We start from the raw sequence: 22,408 nt of genomic DNA, 5'->3' as shown, positions 1-22,408 counted from the left end.
CAGCTCCCTCCACAGATTTTCTATGGGATTTAGGTCTGGAGACTGGCTAGGCCACTCCAGGACCTTAATGTGCTTCTTCTTGAGCCACTCCTTTGTTGCCTTGGCCATGTGTTTTGGGTCATTGTCATGCTGGAATACCCATCCACGACCCATTTTCAATGCCCTGGCAAGGGCAGGAGGTTCTCACCCAAGATTTGACGGTACATGGCCCCGTCCATCGTCCCTCCAATGAGTGACTATCCAGAAAAATATAAAGGCGAAGTCTGTGTCTGCATTGATCTGAGAATTTATTTTCGGGACATACAAACAGGCTTTCAAAATACGCTCCCATCTCTCATTAAGCTTTTGGGTACACTTTCTTTCCACAATACAATAGAACTGTATTGAAATACTTTCTCCCATTGATAACTCGTTGGCAGTGTGATAGCAATTAGGAGATGAGTCTGTGTGGTGAAGTAAGTGAGTGTGATGTGCTGTGGTAGTTATTCCCCTGCTTCTCAGGCCTCATTAGGTCCACCATAGAGCACCATCCCTTTAAAGACAGCCTCATAGCACAGAGCTAAGGGACACATTCTGGGTTCTGACTAGAGGGACTACAGCTATGACCGAAAGTTACTTTTCCAAAGCAGGTTAGAAGAATTTACGCAGCAGGTTAGGATAATTAATGTGGCAGGTTAGGAGACTTAGGTTACGGTTTGGAAAATGGTTAGGGTTACCTATAATACACTACTACCCTGGTACGGAAAGTCACTTCCGGTCATAGCTGTACTCCCTCTAGTCACAAAACATATTCTGCCCACAACATCCCTTTAGGCGGGGCTCCCAGGACAGTTACAGTAACAGTAACTCTCTCCATGGAGCTGACTGACTGTTGGGTATGGTGCTGTTTGTTCACTGATCACTCTGTACAGCCAGGACAATGGGAGATTAAATGTGTTGGATTGTAAACTGTGTCTTGTACAGATGTAGGATCTTAATTTGAGCCAGTTTGCTATAGCAGGAAAATAATTATTATTAAATGTGAATTATTATTTGTATTATAATTAATGGAAATTTTTGTAGGGCTTGATACCTTTTTCGTAAATGTATCAAATTGGAAATTACAAACTTCAGAAGACTTTTTAAACCTCAAATACACTACAAGTTTTAAATGTCCTGCATTGCAGGAAAATCCTCCTGCAACAGGGGGGATCAAATTAAGATTCTACATCTGTATGTATATATCTTACTTGTGACAATGCTGGCCTGGCTGTGTGCACTCAAAATGGACTGACAGAGTCTTCCAAAATGAAGGATATTTATTTAGGAACAGAAAGGTAAAAAAAGGATGCTAGACAATAGGCCTTCTAAAATGTTTAAAATGCTACAACTTTTATACAAAAACTGAACAGCATCCTACTACTGGCCTGGATTACACTGCTTCCACCAAATGTATGCTTTTGTGGATGAAATCCAACTAATGTTGATAGCCAACTCATCTCTTTGGGATATTCCACCAGATTGTAAGCTTGTTACATCCAATGAAAACATTTTCTATTTCCATATCAAACCTCCAAATCATCAAGAATGAAAAAGAGACACAGAGACACATAGTAACTCACTGTAGGATTTTATTCACAAGACATATTTCACATGTATTCATCCTCCTGGAGGAGAAATACCTCCCAGCCTTGAGCTCAGAGCTAAATTAGACAGATGCTTTGGGTGATACAGCTGTGTGTGTCTGTACAAGTATGTGGTTGTGTTTTGATGTACTGTTACTAGGTAACAGAAAGGTCAACAGAGGTCTTCTCAGTGTGAGATGCAGACTATGATGATTCCTAGACCTGGAGCAACACTGGCTTCACTCCCTGTGTGGCTGGCAGCTGTGACAAATATTGTTGAATACACACAACACCATCTGCTACTTTCTGACATTCTGCTAATTGGAGAACATAAATTCACGTCTGTTTTTATTGTTCTGTCAGGTAGGCTATCTCTCGCTCTCTGTCTCTGTCTCTGGGGTGTGTATGTGTGTGTGTTTAGAAGCTCAAGCTGTGTTGTCCCCAGGCTACTCCAGTGCTATAGTGATTTGAGGTGGTGGTGGTGTCCTCCCCTCACACTCTGTCAGTCTCTCAGTAAAAAAAAAGTAAGAAAATGTATGCACTCACTACTGTGAGTGGTCTGCTAAGTGACTTACATGTAAATGTACATGTAGTTACTGTAGCACTGATGAGCCTGTGAAGGACACAAACTCAAGTAAAGAGCTATTTCGTGTGTGTGTGTGTGTGTGTGGTGTGTGTGTGTGTGTGTGTGTGTGTGTGTGTGTGTGTGTGTGTGTGTGTGTGTGTGTGTGTGTGTGTGTGTGTGTGTGTGTGTGTGTGTGTGTGTGGTGGGGGGGGGGGGGGGGGGGGGGGGGGGAGCGCGTTGCTGAGATTGGGGGTTGATGGTGGTAAGCTGTGTGAAAAATGACTGTGTGACGTCAAGCCCTCTTGAGCATTGTGGGCATGACTGGGGTGTGGTGGGTGTGACTGGGGTGTGGTGGGTGTGACTGGGGTGTGGTGGGTGTGACTGGGGTGTCGTGGGCGTGACTGGGGTGTGGTGGGCGAGTGACATGCATTATTTACATGCACCAAATAATGCATGCAGACCAGATTTTGGCCGATACACACTAATTATCAAAATCCAGAAAAGAGCCGTTAAAATCTAGTCACCTAAAAGGAAGCGATTCCCAACCTTCCATAACAAAGCCATCACCTACAGAGAGATGAACCTGGAGAAGAGTCCCCTAAGCAAGTTGGTCCCACAGAGCCCCAGGACAGCAACACAATTAGACCCAACCAAATCATGAAAAAACAAAAAGATAATTACTTGACACATTGGAAAGAATTAACAAAAAACAGAGAAAACTAGAATGCTATTTGGCAAAGCTTTGACTATGTCTGTACATATGTACTATGTACAGACTCAGTGAGCATAGCCTTGCTATTGAGAAAGGCCGCCGTAGGCAGACCTGGGTCTCAAGAGAAGACAGGCTATGTGCACACTGCCCGCAAAATGAGGTGGAAACTGAGCTGCACTTCCTAACCTCCTGCCCAATGTATGACCATATTAGAGACACATATTTCCTTCAGATTACACAGATCCACAAAGAATTCGATAGCAAAACCAATTTTAATAAACTCCCATATCTACTGGGTGAAATACCACAGTGTGCCATCACAGCAGCAAAATGTGTGATCTGTTGCCACAAAAAAAGGGCAACCAGTGAAGAACAAACACTATTGTAAATACAACCCATATTTATGTTTATTTATTTTCCCTTTTGTACTTTAACAATTTGCACATCATTACAACACTGTATATAGACATAATATGACATTCGAAATGTCTTAATTTTTTTGGAACTGCTGTGAGTGTAATGTTTACTGTTATTTTGATTGTTTATTTCACTTTTGTTAATTATCTACTTCACTTGCTTTGGCAATGTTAACATATGTTTCCCATGCCAATAAAGCCCTTAAATTGAAATTGACATCGAATTGAATTGAGAGAGAAAGAAGGAGAGAGAGGGAGGGAGAGAGAGTGGTTGCTAGGGGAGAGAGGCCGCAAGACACAGGTTATTTGCCACACACACACCACACACACACACACACACACACACACACACACACACACACACACACACACACACACACACACACACACACACACAGAGAGAGAGAGTCAGTACCTAGGTGATAGCAGAATGAGTAGCACCTTAAGTGGGCTGTGTGTATTTTGAATTAAAATAGAACCTAACGGTAAACTAGAGTTGAGTGGTGATTGGTTTGAGCCATTAACCTGTTAAAACAACACCAATACCTGCATTGCTCTGTGGTTAAGGTGAGAATTCTATTTTACCACCAGTACAAATGAACTGTGTGAAGGATACATCACGTTCACCCTGAATAGGATAAATACTGCAGGAGGGAAAGGCTAACTCAGTTCACTAGCTAGTGATCCTATGTATGGGGCCAGGAGTTTTTCCTCACCATGTGATCACAGTTTGTCCCTTTCAGGTCACATGGTCAGGGAAACTTTAGGGCCCTATAAAACAATTAAAGTCATTGTATATCCATGCATTCTCTAAATGTATGTTATGTCACAGCTTTCTGTGTACCCACCAATCACTTCCTGTATTGGACTGAATCAAGGGTTACAAGCTAAAAGCAGGAAACAGGTCACCCCTCCACCATTCTTCATTTGCACTCAACAGAATGAAACAGAGAGTGAGAGAGAAAGAGAGAGAGCTGTATCCTAGCTGCAGTTCCAGTCCTCCTAATAGAGCTGATTATAGAGCCTGCAGCCTGAGCTGAGTCCCACAGACAGCCCTAATTCACCAGCCACAGCTGCACTGCCTGATAACACAGCACCGCCACCACATTGAACAGAATAGGGGAGTGTGTGTGTGTGTGTGTGTGTGTGTGTGTGTGTGTAGAAGGGTAAAGGAGAGAGAATTAGAGGAAGGATGTGTGCATGTGTTTGTGTCTATACAGTAGATGGAAGGAGAGAGGAGAATGAGAGAGGACAGAGACAGTGTGAGATTAATCAACACCATTTTAATATACCAGTGGTAAATGAAGTCTGACTATAGAGCCATTGTGAAAGAGATCACTGAGACTCTTTATCAAATCTTTCCTCTTAATCACCAGGTTTATTGAGCCCTAAATACATTCTTTCTACCTATTCTATTTTTCTGTGCACTTGGCACTCTTCATGTTTTTTCCAACTCAAGGTCCATCCATCAATAATGAAGGAATTCTATATATGCCATTCAGCTTTTATCTAATGCAATTTACAGTACAGGGAGTTCATACATTTTAGTGATTCCAGCAGGAATTGAAAGCACAGTCCTGGCGTTGCTAGCACAACTCTCTTACCAACTGAGCCACACATTCATTCAGCATTGCAACAATTCCTTCACTCTCCCAGTCTTTCTGTATTTTCTAATAGTTCCATGTAATACTCAGTGTGTTTGTCTAACAGTGAGAGGAAGAGGTGTCTAGGGAGATGGAACTGCCTAGTCATGGAAATAACTCCCTGTGGCTCAACATTGACAGGGAGAGGGTGAGGTGGAGTGGAAAAACCAAGGATGGCTAAGCATCAGCACCAAGTCAACCATTTCAATGAACTCTCACCAGGGAGGTGTAGGGGGTACTGACAGAACAGGTGTGCCTGCATGCCCTGTGTATGTGCATTGTGTTGACTCTAAGCTGAGGGAAAGGTGCTATACCTTACAGCGCAGGTACAGATCTGCTTTTTTTGTTGTAAGATTTGACTTCACAAGGTAAGAATGGTCTCTGAGTCTTGGTTTTCCCTTGAAAAACATAGTCTGTGTCATATCTTAATCTGGAGACTAGTTACATAAAACTGTGATTGGAAGCTTGAAAATACAACTTTAGATGAAATATGTAGGATAATGAAAAATGATACTTTACTTTCAATACTGCAACTTTTTTAACTCGTCAAACTACAGCTACAAATGCCAGTGGCCAACTATTAAGACCTGTTTGTTTGATAAATGTTGAACTGAAAGTGAGGGAACTCCAGTGAAGGTGAACCTGCCAGACCTCTGAAGGATAAGTGAAACAGCCTTCTCCTTGAGGTGAGGTGGAGTGGGCCCAGCTGTCCTCTGTCCTGTTTATGGTGGGGTTTCTGTTGCCATGAATTATGCCACCATCAAAGGGTTTGGCCAGGGGGAGGAAACTGATAGAACAGGTCTGCTAAAGAGGTGGAGCTTACAGGGACAGGGACTGTCTCCCTCCTCAACCCCCCACTCTCATTTATCACAGCTCACAACTCTAAAGCTAGCTGGCGGAACAAGAATGATTCTAAAGTGCCTTTTCTAAATGGGTCGATATATTGCCCCTGTGTTCAATCGGACAGAGCACAGGAGAACCAGAAAAAGTAAATCAGTGTTCTATGTATTTACTCTGATGCCATGCTACTTTGATACGCATTGCGGCTAATGACACACACACACACACACACACACACACACACACACACACACACACAGAGAGAGAGGAAGGCTGGAGACAGGCAGTGATGTGCTGAAAGGAAGGTTGAATCATCTCATTCAAGGAAAGTATTGATGCATGCAGTTCACATAAAGGGATCCTGGCTGCAGCAGAGGAAGGCACTAATAGCGATTCATATTTTCCCGAAAATCTACCAAGTTTCAATACCGGGAATAATTCCAATTTATCCAGAGAGTCCCGGGAAATACTGCAAAAATCAGAAGTACCCGTTTAAAGCGTTTAAAACCAAGATATTGTCACTATGCCAGGCCAATCAGAGGGGCTTTGCACCACCTTGTAGGCTTGGTTGCATCACTATGTAAAGATTTCAGAGAAAGTGAAACTGATATTTAATGGTGATAGAGTAACTATCTCTGATCGCTAATGACATTGTTGTGAATTGCGAAACAGGCAGTTCATGTTCCTCAACTCATTCAGTGCTTTTCAGCAGTAGGCTATCTGGACACAGAGAGCGTTCAGGACGCACATAGTGCACCCTGAGTATAGCGTTGTCGAATCATACAAACTTTGTAATGGCAGTCAATCAAAAGTTAAATTACTAAAGTTGCTAAGCTTGCTAGATAACCTCCTTCAACGAATGACAGAATATCTCCTATATTTGGCAAAATCGAGTTGACGATTATGCAGATAGCAGATCAACTCATGAATAACAGGGAGATGAAGAGTGGAAGTAGTTGCAATATCAAGGTATCTTAACCCAGACCAAAATATCCATATCTTCTCTCATACCGTTTGTTGATCACACATTCTCTACCGAAGCTCTCATATGGGCAGCAATACGAGACAGAGCAGAGAAGCAAGGAAAATGTTACAGCGGTATTTTGACATACTTAGGCGAGAGACGTGCTTTCATAATGCAATTTATGGATTACAGAATAAAGTTAGGAATTTTCATGCGAGACAGGAGTCAGGATTTGGGGTTTCAGTAAGATTGGGGCCGGACAGGAAACTAACCTAGGCTCTAGGACAGGAGAAGATATCGTTTTCCCTCATGTCTCTGAATTGTTAACATACTTCATGTCTGTGACAGAGATGACTATGTAGTGAATTGTCCATCGGCCTACCAAATTTGTGATATCTGAAGAGGCACGTGTTTTTTTCTAGGCTATACTGTAGGGGTTTCCTGTAGGGTTTATTAACTACATTCGGGTCGGGTGTGCTGTCCAGTGTCAATTATGTGTGTGCTTTGGATTTATGGCGACTTTGTGTGAAGTAAATACGCTAGGCTAAAGGCTTCGATGCGACAACCTGTTTGATTATGTGCTATTGTATTAGTTGATAATCTGCTGCTTTGGAACTGCATTAGTGCGACATTGGGGGAAAATGTTGTAATTTCCCGGGTCTTGTCATTACGTTTTTTCAGGAAATGTGAACAGTGTTTCCAGGGCAGTCCCGGGATCCCAGTTATCCATGTTAATCCCTAGAAGGTACCAGCTGCAGCCACTCCAATTAGGGCCATGCCCTGTTTAAGCAGCACACCTTGCTGCAGTCAGGCTGCGTTTACACAGGCAGACCAATAATGTTATTATTTTTTTACCACTAATTGGTCTTTTGGCAAAGCAATTCATTGGTCTAAAGATCAGAATTGGGCTGCCTGTATAAACACAGCCTCTGAGCTGTATTGCGTTCGGTGGGTCTCCAGCCCAGTGACTATCTGAAAGACTATGGACCTTTTGATGAAATGTTTTTGATAGACTGACAGTCGAATGGTGGTAAGAGATATTTCAGTTACAGTTTTGAGCTCTGTTGAGTTATTAAGTGCTTGAACAGTGATATATACTCTGATTTGAGCTAGGCCTTTTATTTAGCAGTTTGAATTCCGCTTTGAAAGTGATAAAACAGCAGGACATTTTCATGTTTATACCGGTCCTTTGGCTCCAGTGTCCCGGTCATGCACACGCCCGCATGCACACACACACACACACACACACACACACACACACTGTGCCAGATGATGACAGACTGGCCCTGGTCCAGGTTTGTAATGATCCATCAAGGGTGTGTCAGAACAGCCAAACCATGATTAGTTTATGCCTATGATTTAGGGTCTGCAGTGTTGCTGCAGACCCCACACACACACGCATACCAGCACATACACACAAAATTACAATTCCAGTGCAGCCCTGGCCGTAGATGCAGAACCATTAGCTGTCTTGGACCAGTGGAACCACACCCTTGTTTTTGAATCCTTCTTTTTCTGTTCAGTTGATTGAACAGTTAAACTTTGAGACATTGTGACAGAATACGTCACAAGGTTAATGGCTTGTTTGTTAGAACAGACTCAGTTTGTGATTGTACTGCTGAATGGAGCTCTGTGTGGAAATGTGTTAGTAGAACATCCTGACCTAGCTCCTCTGGTTGAGTGGGGGATTTTCGTTTGTCTTGCTCTTTGATGGGTTTGCGTGTGTGTCCGTGCGTGCATGTGTGTGTCGGTTTGACGGTCTGTCTCCGGCTAAGGTCAACAATATTGACTGGGATTCGCCAATAATGACATAGAAAAGGTACACATACCACACACACACACTTCTATAACTGTATTATACATTGATTTTTATTTTATGTCCTCTGAGCCATCTAATAACACTTCTGAAAGGTTGCTGCAACTTTGTAACAATGATATTGAAATATAAGAGCAGCATTTCCTTGATCTGAAACCAGATTTAAACCCTCAGATCCAGTACAGTATAGGGCGTTGTCAATAAAAAGTCACAATACGGTGCATAGCGTTCGATTTGCCTACTGGGGCGCAAGGAGACCCCCACCTGTAATTTCAGATATGTGAGGGTAGCTCATCCATTTGGCATGTAGCTACACTCTTAGAGAAAAAGGTGCTATCTAGAACCCTTTGAAGAACCCTTTTTGGTTCCAGTTAGAACCTTTTTGGTTCCAGGTAGAACATTTTTGGGTTCCGTGTAGAACTCTTTCCCTATCGGGTTCTACATGGAACTCAAACGGGCTCGACCTGGAACCAAAAAAGGTGCTCTTATGGGGACAGCCGAATAACCCTTTTGGAACCCTTTTTTCTAAGAGTGTAGCTACTGTAGCTGGCTAGCTAGCTAGGCAAACAACATGGCATTGGCTTGCTTCATCAGAGATTTGGCTTTTGGAAAGAGCTTGACATCGGCAAGTCCTCGTCCTGGTAAAGTTGTCAGTTGGACTATTGTCATCACCACTATAGATGGCAAGAAAATCAAACAATATTTGGATATATAGCCATTTATCCCCTGAAAGTTTGCTTGTTATGTAGCTAGCCATATTGACTTGATCTGTTTAGCTAGCTAATTTGACGTAGTCCATCAATGTAGCCTATCATGTCTGTCAGCAGCAATCGTGATTAAAGACTCTTAAAAACAATGTGGAAAAGGGGATGTTAGGTAACTTCACTAGGTAGGCCTACATAGGTTGAAGAAAATAGTACATTAGGTTTACTTATATGTGTAGCCAACTGTACAACGTTTCTACTAGTAGGTTGCAAAGTAAACATTATCAGCTAACAGTACATGGGTAAATGCACCCTTCTACTGCTTGACAGACAGAGCCCACAAAGGAAGGGAAATGAACCTAAACCACTCATACTTGTCAGGTATAGGTAACTTTTTTATTTTATATCACTCAAATATCCAATTAATGGTGGCCGATAGTCTGTAATATCATGAGGCTACCCTCATGTATCTGAAATGACATGATCAATTGATGTTTACTGATGGTGAAAAGCATGCGGTTACTTGCTCTATAACTCTGATGATAGAGCAAAATCTGCGCAATTGTTTTGCATGGAATAATCGGAAATTTGTCATTCTGACTACACTCTTCAAGAGGTGATGCTATTACAACCAAATAGTTAACATTTATATAACAGTCCTTTGAAAACTGCACGCAGTTGTCAATGGTTTTAGTGGAGCTGGGAGTCTTCTTTCCCCCCAGCAGGCAAATCAAAAGCTCTGCACATTATTGTGACGTTTTATTGATGACGACCTATAGGGTCAATGACATGCACAGGCCTTAGGGCCAGATTTGGACTTAAAATGTATGCTTTTTCTACGCATGCCTTTCCTATGCACTTCTCAGTAGTTGGTATTCAGACTTACCTTATGCAGGTGCGTAACAGGCTTTGCAGGCACGGTCCCCTTCCAGGCACTAAAAACATTTAATTAAACCGCTGAAAACCCTCCCACTTGATGGCCAACAGATTTTTCATTCAATAGGGTTTTCAGTACATTTATTGTCTCTGTTACAGCACCACTGGTAGATTATTTAGGTAAAACATTTTTTTTATATATATTTTTTTATATACAGTGCATTTGGAAAGTATTCAGACCGCTTGACTTTTTCCACATTTTGTTACGTTGCAGCCTTATTCTAAAATGTATTAAAATTGTTTTTTCCCCTCATCAATCTACACACAATAGCCCATAATGACAAAGCAAAAACTTGTTTTTAGAAATGTTTGCTAATTTATTTAAAAAAATAAACAACTGAAATATCACATATACATAAGTTTTCAGACCCTTTACTCAGTACTTTTTGAAGCACCTTTGGCAGCGATTACAGCCTTGAGTCTTCTTGGGTATGATGCTACAAGCTTTGCACACCTATATTTGGGGAGTTTCTCCTATTCATCTCTGCAGATCCTCTCAAGCTCTGTCAGGTTGGATGGGGAGCGTAGCTGCAAAGCTATTTTCAGGTCTCTCCAGAGATGTTCGATTGGGTTCAAGTCTGGGCTCTGGCTGGGCCACTCAAGGACATTCAGAGACTTGTCCCAAAGCCACTCCTGCGTTGTCTTGGCTGTGTGCTTAGGGTTGTTGTCCTGTTGGAAGGTGAACTTTCACCCCAGTCTGAGGTCCTGAGTGCTCTGGAGCAGGTTTTCATCAAGGATCGCTCTGTACTTTTCTCCGTTCACCTTTGCCTCGATCCTGACTAGTCTGCCAGTCCCTGTCGCTGAAAAACTTCCCCACAGCATTATGCTGCCACCACCATGCTTCACCGTCGGGATGGTGCCAGGTTTCCTCCAGACGTGACACTTGACATTCAGGCCCAAGAGTTCAATCTTGGTTTCATCAGACCAGAGAATCTTGTTTCTCATGGTCTGAGAGTCTTTGGGTGCCCTCCAAGCAGGCTGTCATGTGCCTTTTACTGAGGAGTGGCTTCTGTCTGGCCACTCTACCATAAAGACCTGATTGGTGTAGTGCTGCAGAGATGGTTGTCCTTTTGAAAGCTTCTCCCATCTCCGCAGAAGAATTCTAGAGCTCTGTCAGAGTGACCATCGGGTTCTTGGTCACCTTCCTGAGCAAGGCCCTTCACCCCCGATTGCTCAGTTTGGCCGGGTGGCCAGCTCTAGGAAGAGTCTTGGTGCTTCCAAACTTCTTCCATTGAAGAATGATGGAGGCCACTGTGTTCCCCGGGACCTTCAATGCTGCAGAAATGTTTTGGTACCCTTCCCCAGATCTGTTCCTCGACACAATCCTGTCTCGGAGCTCTACGGACAATTCCTTCGACCTCATGGCTTGGTTTTTGCTCTGACATGCACTGTCAACTGTGGAATCTTTACATATACAGGTGTGTCCCTTTCCAAAATCATGTCCAATCAATTGAATTTACCCCAGGTGATCTCCAATCAAGTACAAACATCTCAAGGATGATCAATGGAAACAGGATGCACCTGAGCTCAATTTTGAGTCTCATAGCAAAGGGTCTGAATACTTATGTAAATAAGGTATTTCAGTGTACTAGGGTTGTCACGATGCCAACATTTTATTAACGATACTATACCAGGTGGTATCGAGAGACCACAGGGAAAATGTGTCTCCGCTGTGCATCGTGGCACACAACTTCCGCATCATGCCTGCATTATTTTCCAGAGAACTCATAGCCCCTCATTGATTAAACCTAACATAATGATTGACATGTCATTGTGGCAGTAAGCAGAACAATAATACATGAAACTCTCATTGCTGTTTCGTGGTTCTTTTGATCGGTAGGACGAAAAATTCAGTAGTATCATATGAAACAGTACTATGGCATTCATACATCTTGGTATCATAAGTATCATAACGTTTTGGTACTGTGATATTACCATGATACCGGTATACCGTGCAACACTAAAGTGTACACGCACGCACACATTCACGCACACAGGAACACGCATTCACACACTGATATCCATATGCATGAGGAGAGCTTTATTTAATTCCTACTGTTAATCCCTACTGCTTGGTCAAAGGTTGGTAAAGGTTGCATTACTACAGAAGAGTAATGGTCAGAGTGGGAATGAATCAGAAATGACCCCCACCCACACTGTAGACTTAACACCAAGTACATAAGGCCTGCTTTTTACTTATTTTTTATTTTAGTTAACATTTATTTAACTAGGCAAGTCAGTTAAAAACAAATTCTTATTTACAATGACGGCCTACCAACATGTAAAAGGCCTCCTGCGGGGACGGGGGCTGGGATTAAAAAGACCAAAAATATAAAAATATAGGCCAAAACACAGATCACAGCAAGAGAGACACCACAACAATACATTAAGAGAGACCTAAGACAACAACATAGCATGGCAGCAACACGTTACTTCTGCATGTGTGTTCAGTTAAACAGCTCTGTTGAAGATGCTGCAGTTTACAGATGGAGTACTCCTGGTAAACATGCTGAGCTCTGAGCATTAGGTCCAAACAGATCACTTTCCCACGAGCACACCACCCACATCAACCAATACTACATCACTCCCCCGCTCCTCCCTCGCACACACACACACACACGCACACAAACTCACACTGCAGTGTAAGCAAAAAGAATGTGAGAACACCAACAATGTTTATCATAAATGTGGTGAAACAAGTTCATGTAGAAACCTTGATCTCTCTGAAGATACGGTACAACATCACCGCAACCAACTAGCAGCATCAGTCAGTCTGATAGATGTGTCACTTTGTTTATTTATTGATTCAACTCTCCCTGGATGGCACAGATTGGAGGTTTCACTGGCCTGCCTGCCCTTCACGTCTCTTGTCTTCTTCAAGCCCAGGCCTAATTGTGTGTGTACGGGTGTGATTGTGTGTGTGTCTGTGTGGGTGTGTGTCTGTGTGCACATGTATGTGTATGTGTGTATGTCAAATTTCAATCAAATGTATTTATAAAGCCCTTCTTACATCAGCTGATGTCACAAAGTGCTGTACAGAAACCCAGCCTAAAACCCCAAACAGCAAGCAATGCAGATGTAGAAGCACGGTGGCTAGGAAAAACTCCCTAGAAAGGCCAGAACCTAGGAAGAAACCTAGAGAGGAACCAGGCTATGACGGGTGGCCAGTCCTCTTCTGGCTGTGCCGGGTGGAGATTATAACAGAACATGGCCAAGATGTTCAAATGTTCTTAGATGACCAGCAGGGTCAGATAATAATGATGACAGTGGTTGTAGAAGGTGCAACAGGTCAGCACCTCAGGAGTAAATGTCAGTTGGCTTTTCATAGACGATCATTCAGAGTATCTCTACCGCTCCTGCTGTCTCTAGAGAGTTGAAAACAGCAGGTCTGGGACAGGTAGCATGTCTCGGTGCGTGCGCAAGCGTGTGTGAAAGAAACAACCATCTGACCTATAATCCACTTTTTATGCATTAGTGTCGTCCTCTGAGGCTCCTAATGTGAAATAGCCTCTGAGGCTGTTCTGACTGAAGTTTGAGTTCTCTCTGAGTTAGCAAGTGTCTGTGCTTTGATGCTGGTTTTTGATAGGAGATCATCAGTTAGGGCCAGTTAGTGGCTCTTTGGAACTGAGAATGGGGTTGGGTGCTCCAATTGACCTTATGACCTGTACGCTCTCGTTGGCTGGCCCTCGCTTCATACTCGTCGCCAAACCCACTGGCTCCAGGTCATCTACAAGACCCTGCTAGGTAAAGTTCCCCCTTATCTCAGCTTGCTGGTCAACATAGCAGCACCAACCTGTAGCACGCGCTCCAGCAGGTATATCTCTCTGGTCACCCCCAAAGCCAATTCCTCCTTCGGCCGCCTCTCCTTCCAGTTCTCTGCTGCCAATGACTGGAACGAACTACAAAAATCTCTAAAACTGGAAACACTTATCTCCCTCACTAGCTTTAAGCACCAGCTGTCAGAGCAGCTCACAGATTACTGCACCTGTACATAGCCCGTCTATAATTTAGCCCAAACAACAACCTCTTCCCCTACTGTATTTATTTATTTATTTATTTTGCTCCTTTGCACCCCATTATTTCTATTTCTACTTTGCACTTTCTTCCACTGCAAATCTACCATTCCAGTGTTTTACTTGCCATATTGTATTTACTTCGCCACCATGGCCTTTTTTGCCTTTACCTCCCTTATCTCACCTCATTTGCTCACTTTGTATATAGACTTATTTTTCTACTATATTATTGACTGTATATTTGTTTTACTCCATGTGTAACTCTGCGTTGTTGTATGTGTCAAACTGCTTTGCTTTATCTTGGCCAGGTCGCAGTTGTAAATGAGAACTTGTTCTCAACTTGCCTACCTGGTTAAATAAAGGTGAAATAAATAAATAAAAATAAATGACACAGATGACAAGGACTCTGAGACACCTTGCTGCCTGCCTTCCTCTGGACTTGCTCCAGAGACCATCTTTGCTTTCTCTCCCCATTTGACCACCTCCCTCCGATGACCACTCAGGCCATGCACTTTCACGCCCCTCCACGTGACCTTCCATCTCATGAATGATGTTGTTGTTTTCTAAATTGCTTGTATTTTTTGTGTTGCTTTAAAGCGCTTTGAGATTCATTATGTAATGAATAGCGCTATAAAAGTTAAATGTATTATTATTATTATGATGTTGATCTAGCTCCTCACAGCTTCTGTTTGTACATGTGACTGTGTGTGCGTGTCCGTCTGTGTGTATGTGTGAATGAGCGCATACGTATGTGTGTAAACCTGTGTGTGTGTGTGTGCGTGTGTGAGGCAAAAGGGTTATTTGGCTGTCCCCATAGGATAACCTTTTTGGTTCCAGGTAGAACCCTTTTTGGTTTCAAGTAGAACTCTTTTGGGTTCCATGTAGAACCTTCTGTGGAAAGGATTCTCCGTGGAACCTAAAATGGTTTTACTTAGAACCAAAAAAGCTTATTCAAAGGTTTCTCCATTTTAGGTTCTAGATAATACCTTTTTTCTAAGAGTGTATTTTCTGTGTTTGTATCTTCCAGAGGGCAGATGAGGAAGTGGTAGTGGACCAAGGAGGAACCAGCTCAGTCCTCAACATCCACTATGAGAAGGAGGAGCTAGAGGGTGAGACACCTGACCACCTCATTAACCTTTATCTGTGTGTATGTGTGCTTAGCTATTGAGCTCATACATTTTTCAGTACAGGAGTCGGGAAACCACTGTTCATGTGCAAGTGTGTATATATATTTGTGTGTGTGTGTGTGTGTGTGTTTGTGAATGTGTTTGTATGAGCATATTTGTATGTGTTAGCACAATATTGTGTACCACACAGGTTTGTTCATGAGAGAATGCGAAGTGTGTCTTTCTTTCTAGTGTGTGTAAGTGTGTATGTGTTTGTCCATCCATGGCCGTGTTCTGGTGCAGATGGATAGAGATCTACATTAATAATGGATCCGCCAGGTAGGCCTGAGCAGGTTGAGGGGGTCTACTCTGTCATTGGTGTGTGTGTGTATGTGTTGACTCACTTTCCTCTGTAATGAAGAGAAAGCTGGATAGAGAACTGAACACACCCTGATGATTTGACTCTTCTAACTCTCCTATAACAAACACATTATTCTGACAACTTTCTTATATTATTAACGGGTAGCGGTCGACTCACATCAAGTACATTTGCACTGAATGTTTATCAAGGTAGCTGACACGCGCGCACACACATACACATACACACACACGCATGCACAAACACAGGCACACACACGTACACACACACACATGCACAAACACACATACACACACACGCATGCACAAACACAGGCACACACACACACATACACACACACACACACGCATGCACAAACACAGGCACACACACATACACACACACGCATGCACAAACACAGGCACACACACACATACACACACACGCATGCACAAACACAGGCACACACACACATACACACACACGCATGCACAAACACAGGCACACACACATACACACACACACATGCACAAACACAGGCACACACACATACACACACACGCATGCACACACACATACACACACACGCATGCACAAACACAGGCACACACACATACACACACACGCATGCACAAACACAGTCACACACACATACACACACACGCATGCACAAACACAGGCACACACACATACACACACACACACACGCATGCACAAACACAGGCACACACACATACACACAGCCTTCAAGATGTGGCTGCCAAAAGGCTGTTGTGTCATGCATTATTCATGATTCCCTAACAGATGAGATTGGGCAGATTCAACAAATTCAACAGCTGCTTGATTCCTGACTGCTGTGAGCCTTTAGAACGTTAACTCTTAGTTACTTCATCCTGCCCTTAGCTTTTTTACCTGTCCCATTGTGCTGGATAAGCTAAATCAAGCTTACCTAAAGTATTTATAGAAAACGATGTAAGACCAATGTTGAATATGCACCATTGCACCAAGCTAAATCACAAAACATTTGTTCACTCTCTCTCTTTCTCTGAGTTTTTATAGTGCTGATGTGAGGGCTATTAAATCTGTCTCTCTCCCTCTCTCTGCTCCACCTCTTCTCCTCTCTGTACCACCTCCCTCTCTCTCCAGGCCACAGGACTCTGTTTTTGGGGGTGAGTATGCCCATGGGTAGACAGAGCCACCGCCACCACCGCCCCCACGGCTCACGCCACCGCAAGAAGGACAGGAGGGCAGGGAACGCTACGCAGCAGGACGAGGAGGCAGAGGGGGCCTCAGCCTCTCATGGTGACATACACACACAAACTTGTTTTCTATCCTCGAGGAGACCTAAAATTGATTTGCAATCAAAATCTCATTTTCCCTAATCTTATTCATAACCCTTAACCCATAACCATAACCCAAATCCTAAACCTAACCGCTAACCCTAATTGTAACCCTAACCCTAAACCTAACCCCTAAGCTTAAAATAACATTTGTTCTCATGGGGACGTGGAAAATGTCCCCACGAGGGAGAATTTTCCTTTTTTTATTATCCTTGAGGAGACTTTGGGGGATTTTAGGTCCCCACAAGGATAGAAGAACAAGACCACACACGCAATGTACACTTGTAATAAAGTCTGTGTGTAGCTGGTGTGGAGGAGTCAGGCGCAGGACAGCAGATATGAGTAAAAAATGTATTTGCTCAAAATACAAACAAATACAACGCAATAATGCGAGCCCACAATAACGGGCCGTATTACATACAATTACTCACAACCAAACATGGGGGAACAGAGGGTTAAATAATGAACAGGTAATTGGGGAATTGAAACCAGGTGTGTAAGACAAAGACAAAACAAATGGAAAATGAAAAGTGGATTGGCGATGGCTAGAAGGCCGGTGACGTCGACCGCCGAACGCCGCCCGAACAAGGAGAGGGACCGACTTCGGCAGAAGTCGTGACAACACTGTACATGTGCAGCAATTTGACTATGTTCAATCCAAACAGCGTCATGTGGAATTTCAATGAAATCCTATATAAATGTTTCTGTGTCCATGAATGAACATGGACACTAACTGTACATCATGTCCAAGGTTGCTGGCTGCTGGTCCATATGGGGGAGATTTCTCTGCAGTTCTATCCCTGAGGTTGTTTTATTGGAAGCCATTGACATGTGTAGGCTAACCTACGTGTCTATATTTCCTCTCTGTTAGAGAGAGGATGGTAAACAAATCAAGTCAATACTGCAGCACAGGCCAGGCCAGGCAGCTAGGCCAGTGGTGTTAATCCATGTCACCTTCACAGGGCTGTGGACACACTGCTAATGCAACCTGCCTCAGCACCCCAGGCTAATATTGATAAGCATGCTGATTAGGCAGCCCAGAGCAGGAACTGGCATACATAAAACACACAAACACACACACACACTATTGTGTCAGTGTGTGTGTGTGTGGGGGGGGGGGGGTCCATCTGCAATATGGTCTGAAATACTGTAATATCTTTGAGGTCAACAAGATTTCAGTCAATAATCCCTCCATCAACACAGGCAGGAAACAATTGTAAATATCTAAACAGTCCATCTCCTATCATTATTTACTCTGCTTCTCTTCTCTTCCCAACCCACACATCCTATCCTACTACCTCTGCTCCCTCCATTATTTCCTCTCTCTCTATCCTTCCATCATTCTCCCTTTTCCATCTCTCTTCTACCCAAATCTCTGTCCTTCCTTTTCTCTCCTCTTCATCGCTCCTCTGTTCATCTCTCTTCACCTTCCCTGCCCTGTATCCCTCTCATGTCCCTCTTAATATCTCTCCCCTCATCATCTCTCTCTATCCATCCTTCTCTCTCTCCTCTTCATCTCTCTCACTCCATGTAGACACTCCGTCCCAGCGTGTCCAGTTCATTCTGGGGACAGAGGAGGATTCTGAACATGTGGCCCACGAGCTCTTCACTGAGCTGGACGAGATCTGTGTCAAAGAGGGCAAGGACGCAGAGTGGAAAGAAACTGCCAGGTCAGGGAGGGACATAGGAGTGTGTGAATGAGTGAGGCTTGTGAGAATCCCTACATTGCTTTAACGGCTAAACATCTCTCTCATCCCTGTAGGTGGTTGAAGTTTGAGGAGGACGTGGAGGATGGAGGAGAGAGGTGGAGTAAGCCCTATGTGGCTACGCTGTCCCTCCACAGCCTGTTTGAGCTGCGTAGCTGCCTCATCAACGGCAGTGTGCTGCTGGACATGCAGGCCAACACCATCGAGGAGATCGCAGGTTAGTCAGACCAACACACAGACAGGGAAGAGCCTGTGGTCCAGTGGTAATGCTCCTGGCTCCAGACACATGTATGACTCCCCACCAGAGACGGGTTCAATCCCCATATCTACAAATATCTTCAATCAATCAATATTTTGAACAGGAATCAAAAGTCCAGTTCAAGAATAGGTAATTTCACATTCCTGCAGTTTCACACACAAAACACCACCTCAACAGCTGCTACTAACAGACCAATTACAAATTCCCCAAAGAAAATATGACATATGTACAGTATTAGCTTCACATTGACAAGGCAATTGTCACCATATTGCTAGACTAGTGCCCCCCCCCCCCCCTTAAATATATAAAGACATTACAGTCAAATGAGAGATGATGATGAGAACTTGCATGCACTGTGATGCTAGAGCAGTGAACTGTGTCTATCTCACACTGGCCTGACATTTCACCAGGGTGACAGGTACACAGACAGGCTGAACAGGTGGCTCCCTCGCTCTTCTCCATGTGACACCTGTCAGCTGCACCTGTCACCTGTCTGTCTAGATGATGTAAGAGCATTGTGTCTAACAGCATACAGAGACTGTCCTCTAGTCTGATCATGCATGACATTACAGAGTGTGCTGAGAGAGAGGTGGGGTCCTAGTCTAGACATAACAATGAATATGCAGCCATATTGGTGTGCTCAGAAAGAGAGAGACAGACTATATGGGGGACTGCTGATATTCTCTGCAATAACACCAGTCAGTACATAAGCACACGATTAGTGCTTTTTGAGGTCGGTTCAGTTTCGGTTCGATTATGACAAAATAATCACGGTTTTCAGTTTCATTTTCCTGCTCATTAAAAAAAGTCCTCCCTCATCTTAAATGGCACCGACCACCACTGGTAGTTACAGAATCTAGGATTGTTTTTGTGGTGTGTCCTGGTGCAGATATGGTGTTGGACCAGCAAGAGGCGTCCCATGAGCTGGACGACAGTGTGAGGCTGAAGGTAAGGGAGGCCCTGCTGAAGAGACACCACCACCAGAACGAGAAGAAGAGGTCAGGCCATCACCAGCTCATCCCTGACATGGTGCGCTCATTTGCCGATGCCGGACGCAAGCACTCTGAACCCCACATGGACAAGAGCGGTGGGTACCAGGAGAGAAGGGTGTGTGGAAGGACAGAGAGAAGTGTGGGAGGAAGGGCAGAGAGAAGGGAAGGGGAGGATAGAAAGCAGGTTGACATTTATTGTCATGAATCTTGCCCTAGGGGCAGAGCTGATTTCCGTTAAATGGGCCAGCTGCTAAGTCAAAATTGGCTATATGGTAAAAATTCATGAAAATACAAATGTGCTTTTTTGTCCTAATTTAAGGTTAGGGTTAGACATTAGGGCTAGCAGTGTGGTTACGGTTAGGGTCATGTAAAACATCTGATTGTATTAATTGTCTGTGCCAGTCAGTGACCACTCTGCAGAGCTACTTCCATTACATGAGTCATTCCAATAAATGCCAACCTGCTGATGGAAAGGGGGGGAAGGAGGGAAAACGTGAGGGGGAGGGAAAAGTGAGAGAGGAAGTGAGGGAGGGAGTCAACAGGTGGGTGACAGATAGAAAGAGAGTGGGGAGAGAAGAGAGTGGGATGTAGTAACTAATCAGACAGCCTTCCGTTAGTCGTCTGCCAGGAATCAATCAAATTGTTCCCAAAGAGAAAATGTCTGATATATTAGCTGAACAACGATTAGTTTCACTCTCTTGGCAGTTGACCAGAAGTACAGAGGAAAATGTACCAACAGCACCTCACACACACTCCTCCACACCCCTCTGATCCCTCAGGTCCAACTGTCTCCCCCCAGCCTCTCCCCACCAACATAGAGGTAAAAAATGGAGCCAACCACGACAACAGCCAAGTGGACCTTAGCAAGGTACGTGTGTGTTTGGTACCGCGGTGAAGTGACTCATTGCTGTCTGGATCAGAGAGCTGTGAAGATCATACCAGACACAGAGAGAGAGAGAGAGAGAGAGATAATCAATGTACAGTATTACACAGACCTCAGCACACAGACATCCCCTGACTTGCTGACTGGGTGATAGATACTGTGTGGCTGCTATGCACCATCTTGCTGGAATCAGTCACTGGTGTCAGTCAGGGGATATCTGGGCCACACAGCGCCCTCCAGGGAGGAGCAGGGGTACTACACATTGTCTTACTATTTCTGAGCCACATCCTGTCCCAGGCAGCCTTTATCATATATAACATTATTCAGATTTAAGGATGCATCTCAATACTCTATAGTGGTTTAATCTCCTTGTCTCCTTTCCTTCACCTGCTCTGATACGCAACATCAGACTGGTGAAAGCATATTCCTCATTCTGTATCCACTATGTGTTCTCAGATCAGTACAGATGAAGACGAGGAGAAGAAGTCACTTTAGACTAAGGACTAGAAACCCAAGAAACCCAAGGCCTGAACTCATATAGTAATACTGTAAATAGAAACACAAGCATAGTATAGATAAATAGACAAGTTTGATACTGCAGCAATGTAGCCTACTGTGGCAGTACTTATTACTATATTAATGTTTTTTTGTCTATAGGTCAGGGATTTAGTTGAAGCATTCAAAAACCTCCTTCCTCTCCTCTCCCAGGTGGACATGCACTTCATGAAGAAGATTCCTACAGGAGCCGAGGCCTCTAACGTCCTGGTGGGAGAGCTGGACTTCCTGGAGAGACCTGTGGTGGCCTTCGTACGCCTCTCCCCTGCCGTACTGCTCACTGGCCTCACTGAGGTCCCCATACCCACCAGGTGTGTGTGTGTGTGTCTGTCTGTCCTGCTCACTGGCCTCACTGAGGTCCCCATACCCACCAGGTGTGTGTGTGTGTGTGTGTGTGTGTGTGTGTGTGTGTGTGTGTGTCCTGCTCACTGGCCTCACTGAGGTCCCCATACCCACCAGGTGTGTGTGTGTGTGTGTGTGTGTGTGTGTGTGTGTGTGTGTGTCCTGCTCACTGGCCTCACTGAGGTCCCCATACCCACCAGGTAGTGTTGGTCCTATTCTATGATTCTAATGCATTCATATGATAATGTTAGTAAGAGGGGACACACCCCAGAATGATGATTGGCTAAAAGCAGTTGGTGACTGAGGTGTGTAGAATCTTCAGTAAATGAACAGAAAATGACAGATGATATTCTGGTCAGATAGGACAGCCACCCGATGCTTTCATAGCATAGTAGCGTTGCGTATGATAGCATAGCAGTATCCAGTGGTATCCAGTATTGTTAACCCAGTCACTGTTGCAGGTTCATGTTCATCCTCCTGGGCCCAGACGGAAAGGCTCAGCAGTACCACGAGATTGGCCGCTCCATGGCAACCATCATGACTGACGAGGTAAAGTTCAACAAAAGTCTACATTCTTCCTCTTTAACACTAAACATTCAGGGGGTAAATGGCAACTCTTGGCAACCCTAGATAGAGTTACAGAATGTGCCAGTT

At 44.0% G+C, this 22,408-nt stretch overlaps 1 protein-coding gene across 2 annotated transcripts in view; it reads left to right on the top strand.

Annotated features, from left to right (window-relative positions):
• The window catches only part of slc4a8 (solute carrier family 4 member 8), a 52,055-nt gene that overhangs the window by 8,805 nt on the left and 20,842 nt on the right, over positions 1–22,408 (top strand). Inside the window, exons 1-9 of one of the 2 annotated variants that reach the window (XM_082967493.1) lie at positions 7,684–7,774; positions 15,241–15,322; positions 16,824–16,979; positions 18,552–18,687; positions 18,780–18,940; positions 19,872–20,069; positions 20,754–20,842; positions 21,566–21,723; positions 22,216–22,303. In XM_082967493.1, coding sequence (XP_082823619.1) covers positions 7,769–7,774; positions 15,241–15,322; positions 16,824–16,979; positions 18,552–18,687; positions 18,780–18,940; positions 19,872–20,069; positions 20,754–20,842; positions 21,566–21,723; positions 22,216–22,303 — 1,074 coding nt within the window. In that variant the 5' untranslated portion in view covers positions 7,684–7,768. Of the gene's footprint in view, positions 1–7,683; positions 7,775–15,240; positions 15,323–16,823; positions 16,980–18,551; positions 18,688–18,779; positions 18,941–19,871; positions 20,070–20,753; positions 20,843–21,565; positions 21,724–22,215; positions 22,304–22,408 lie in introns of those variants that run through there. The other variant, XM_014167035.3, reaches the window with a different exon arrangement.

The sequence above is a fragment of the Salmo salar genome, chromosome 22 (genome assembly GCF_965601325.2).
Source record: "Salmo salar chromosome 22, fSalSal1, whole genome shotgun sequence".
NCBI classification, from domain to species: Eukaryota; Metazoa; Chordata; class Actinopteri; order Salmoniformes; family Salmonidae; genus Salmo; species Salmo salar.
Note: the sequence above shows the minus strand (reverse complement) of the source record. Positions and strands in the feature narration are given on the sequence as shown.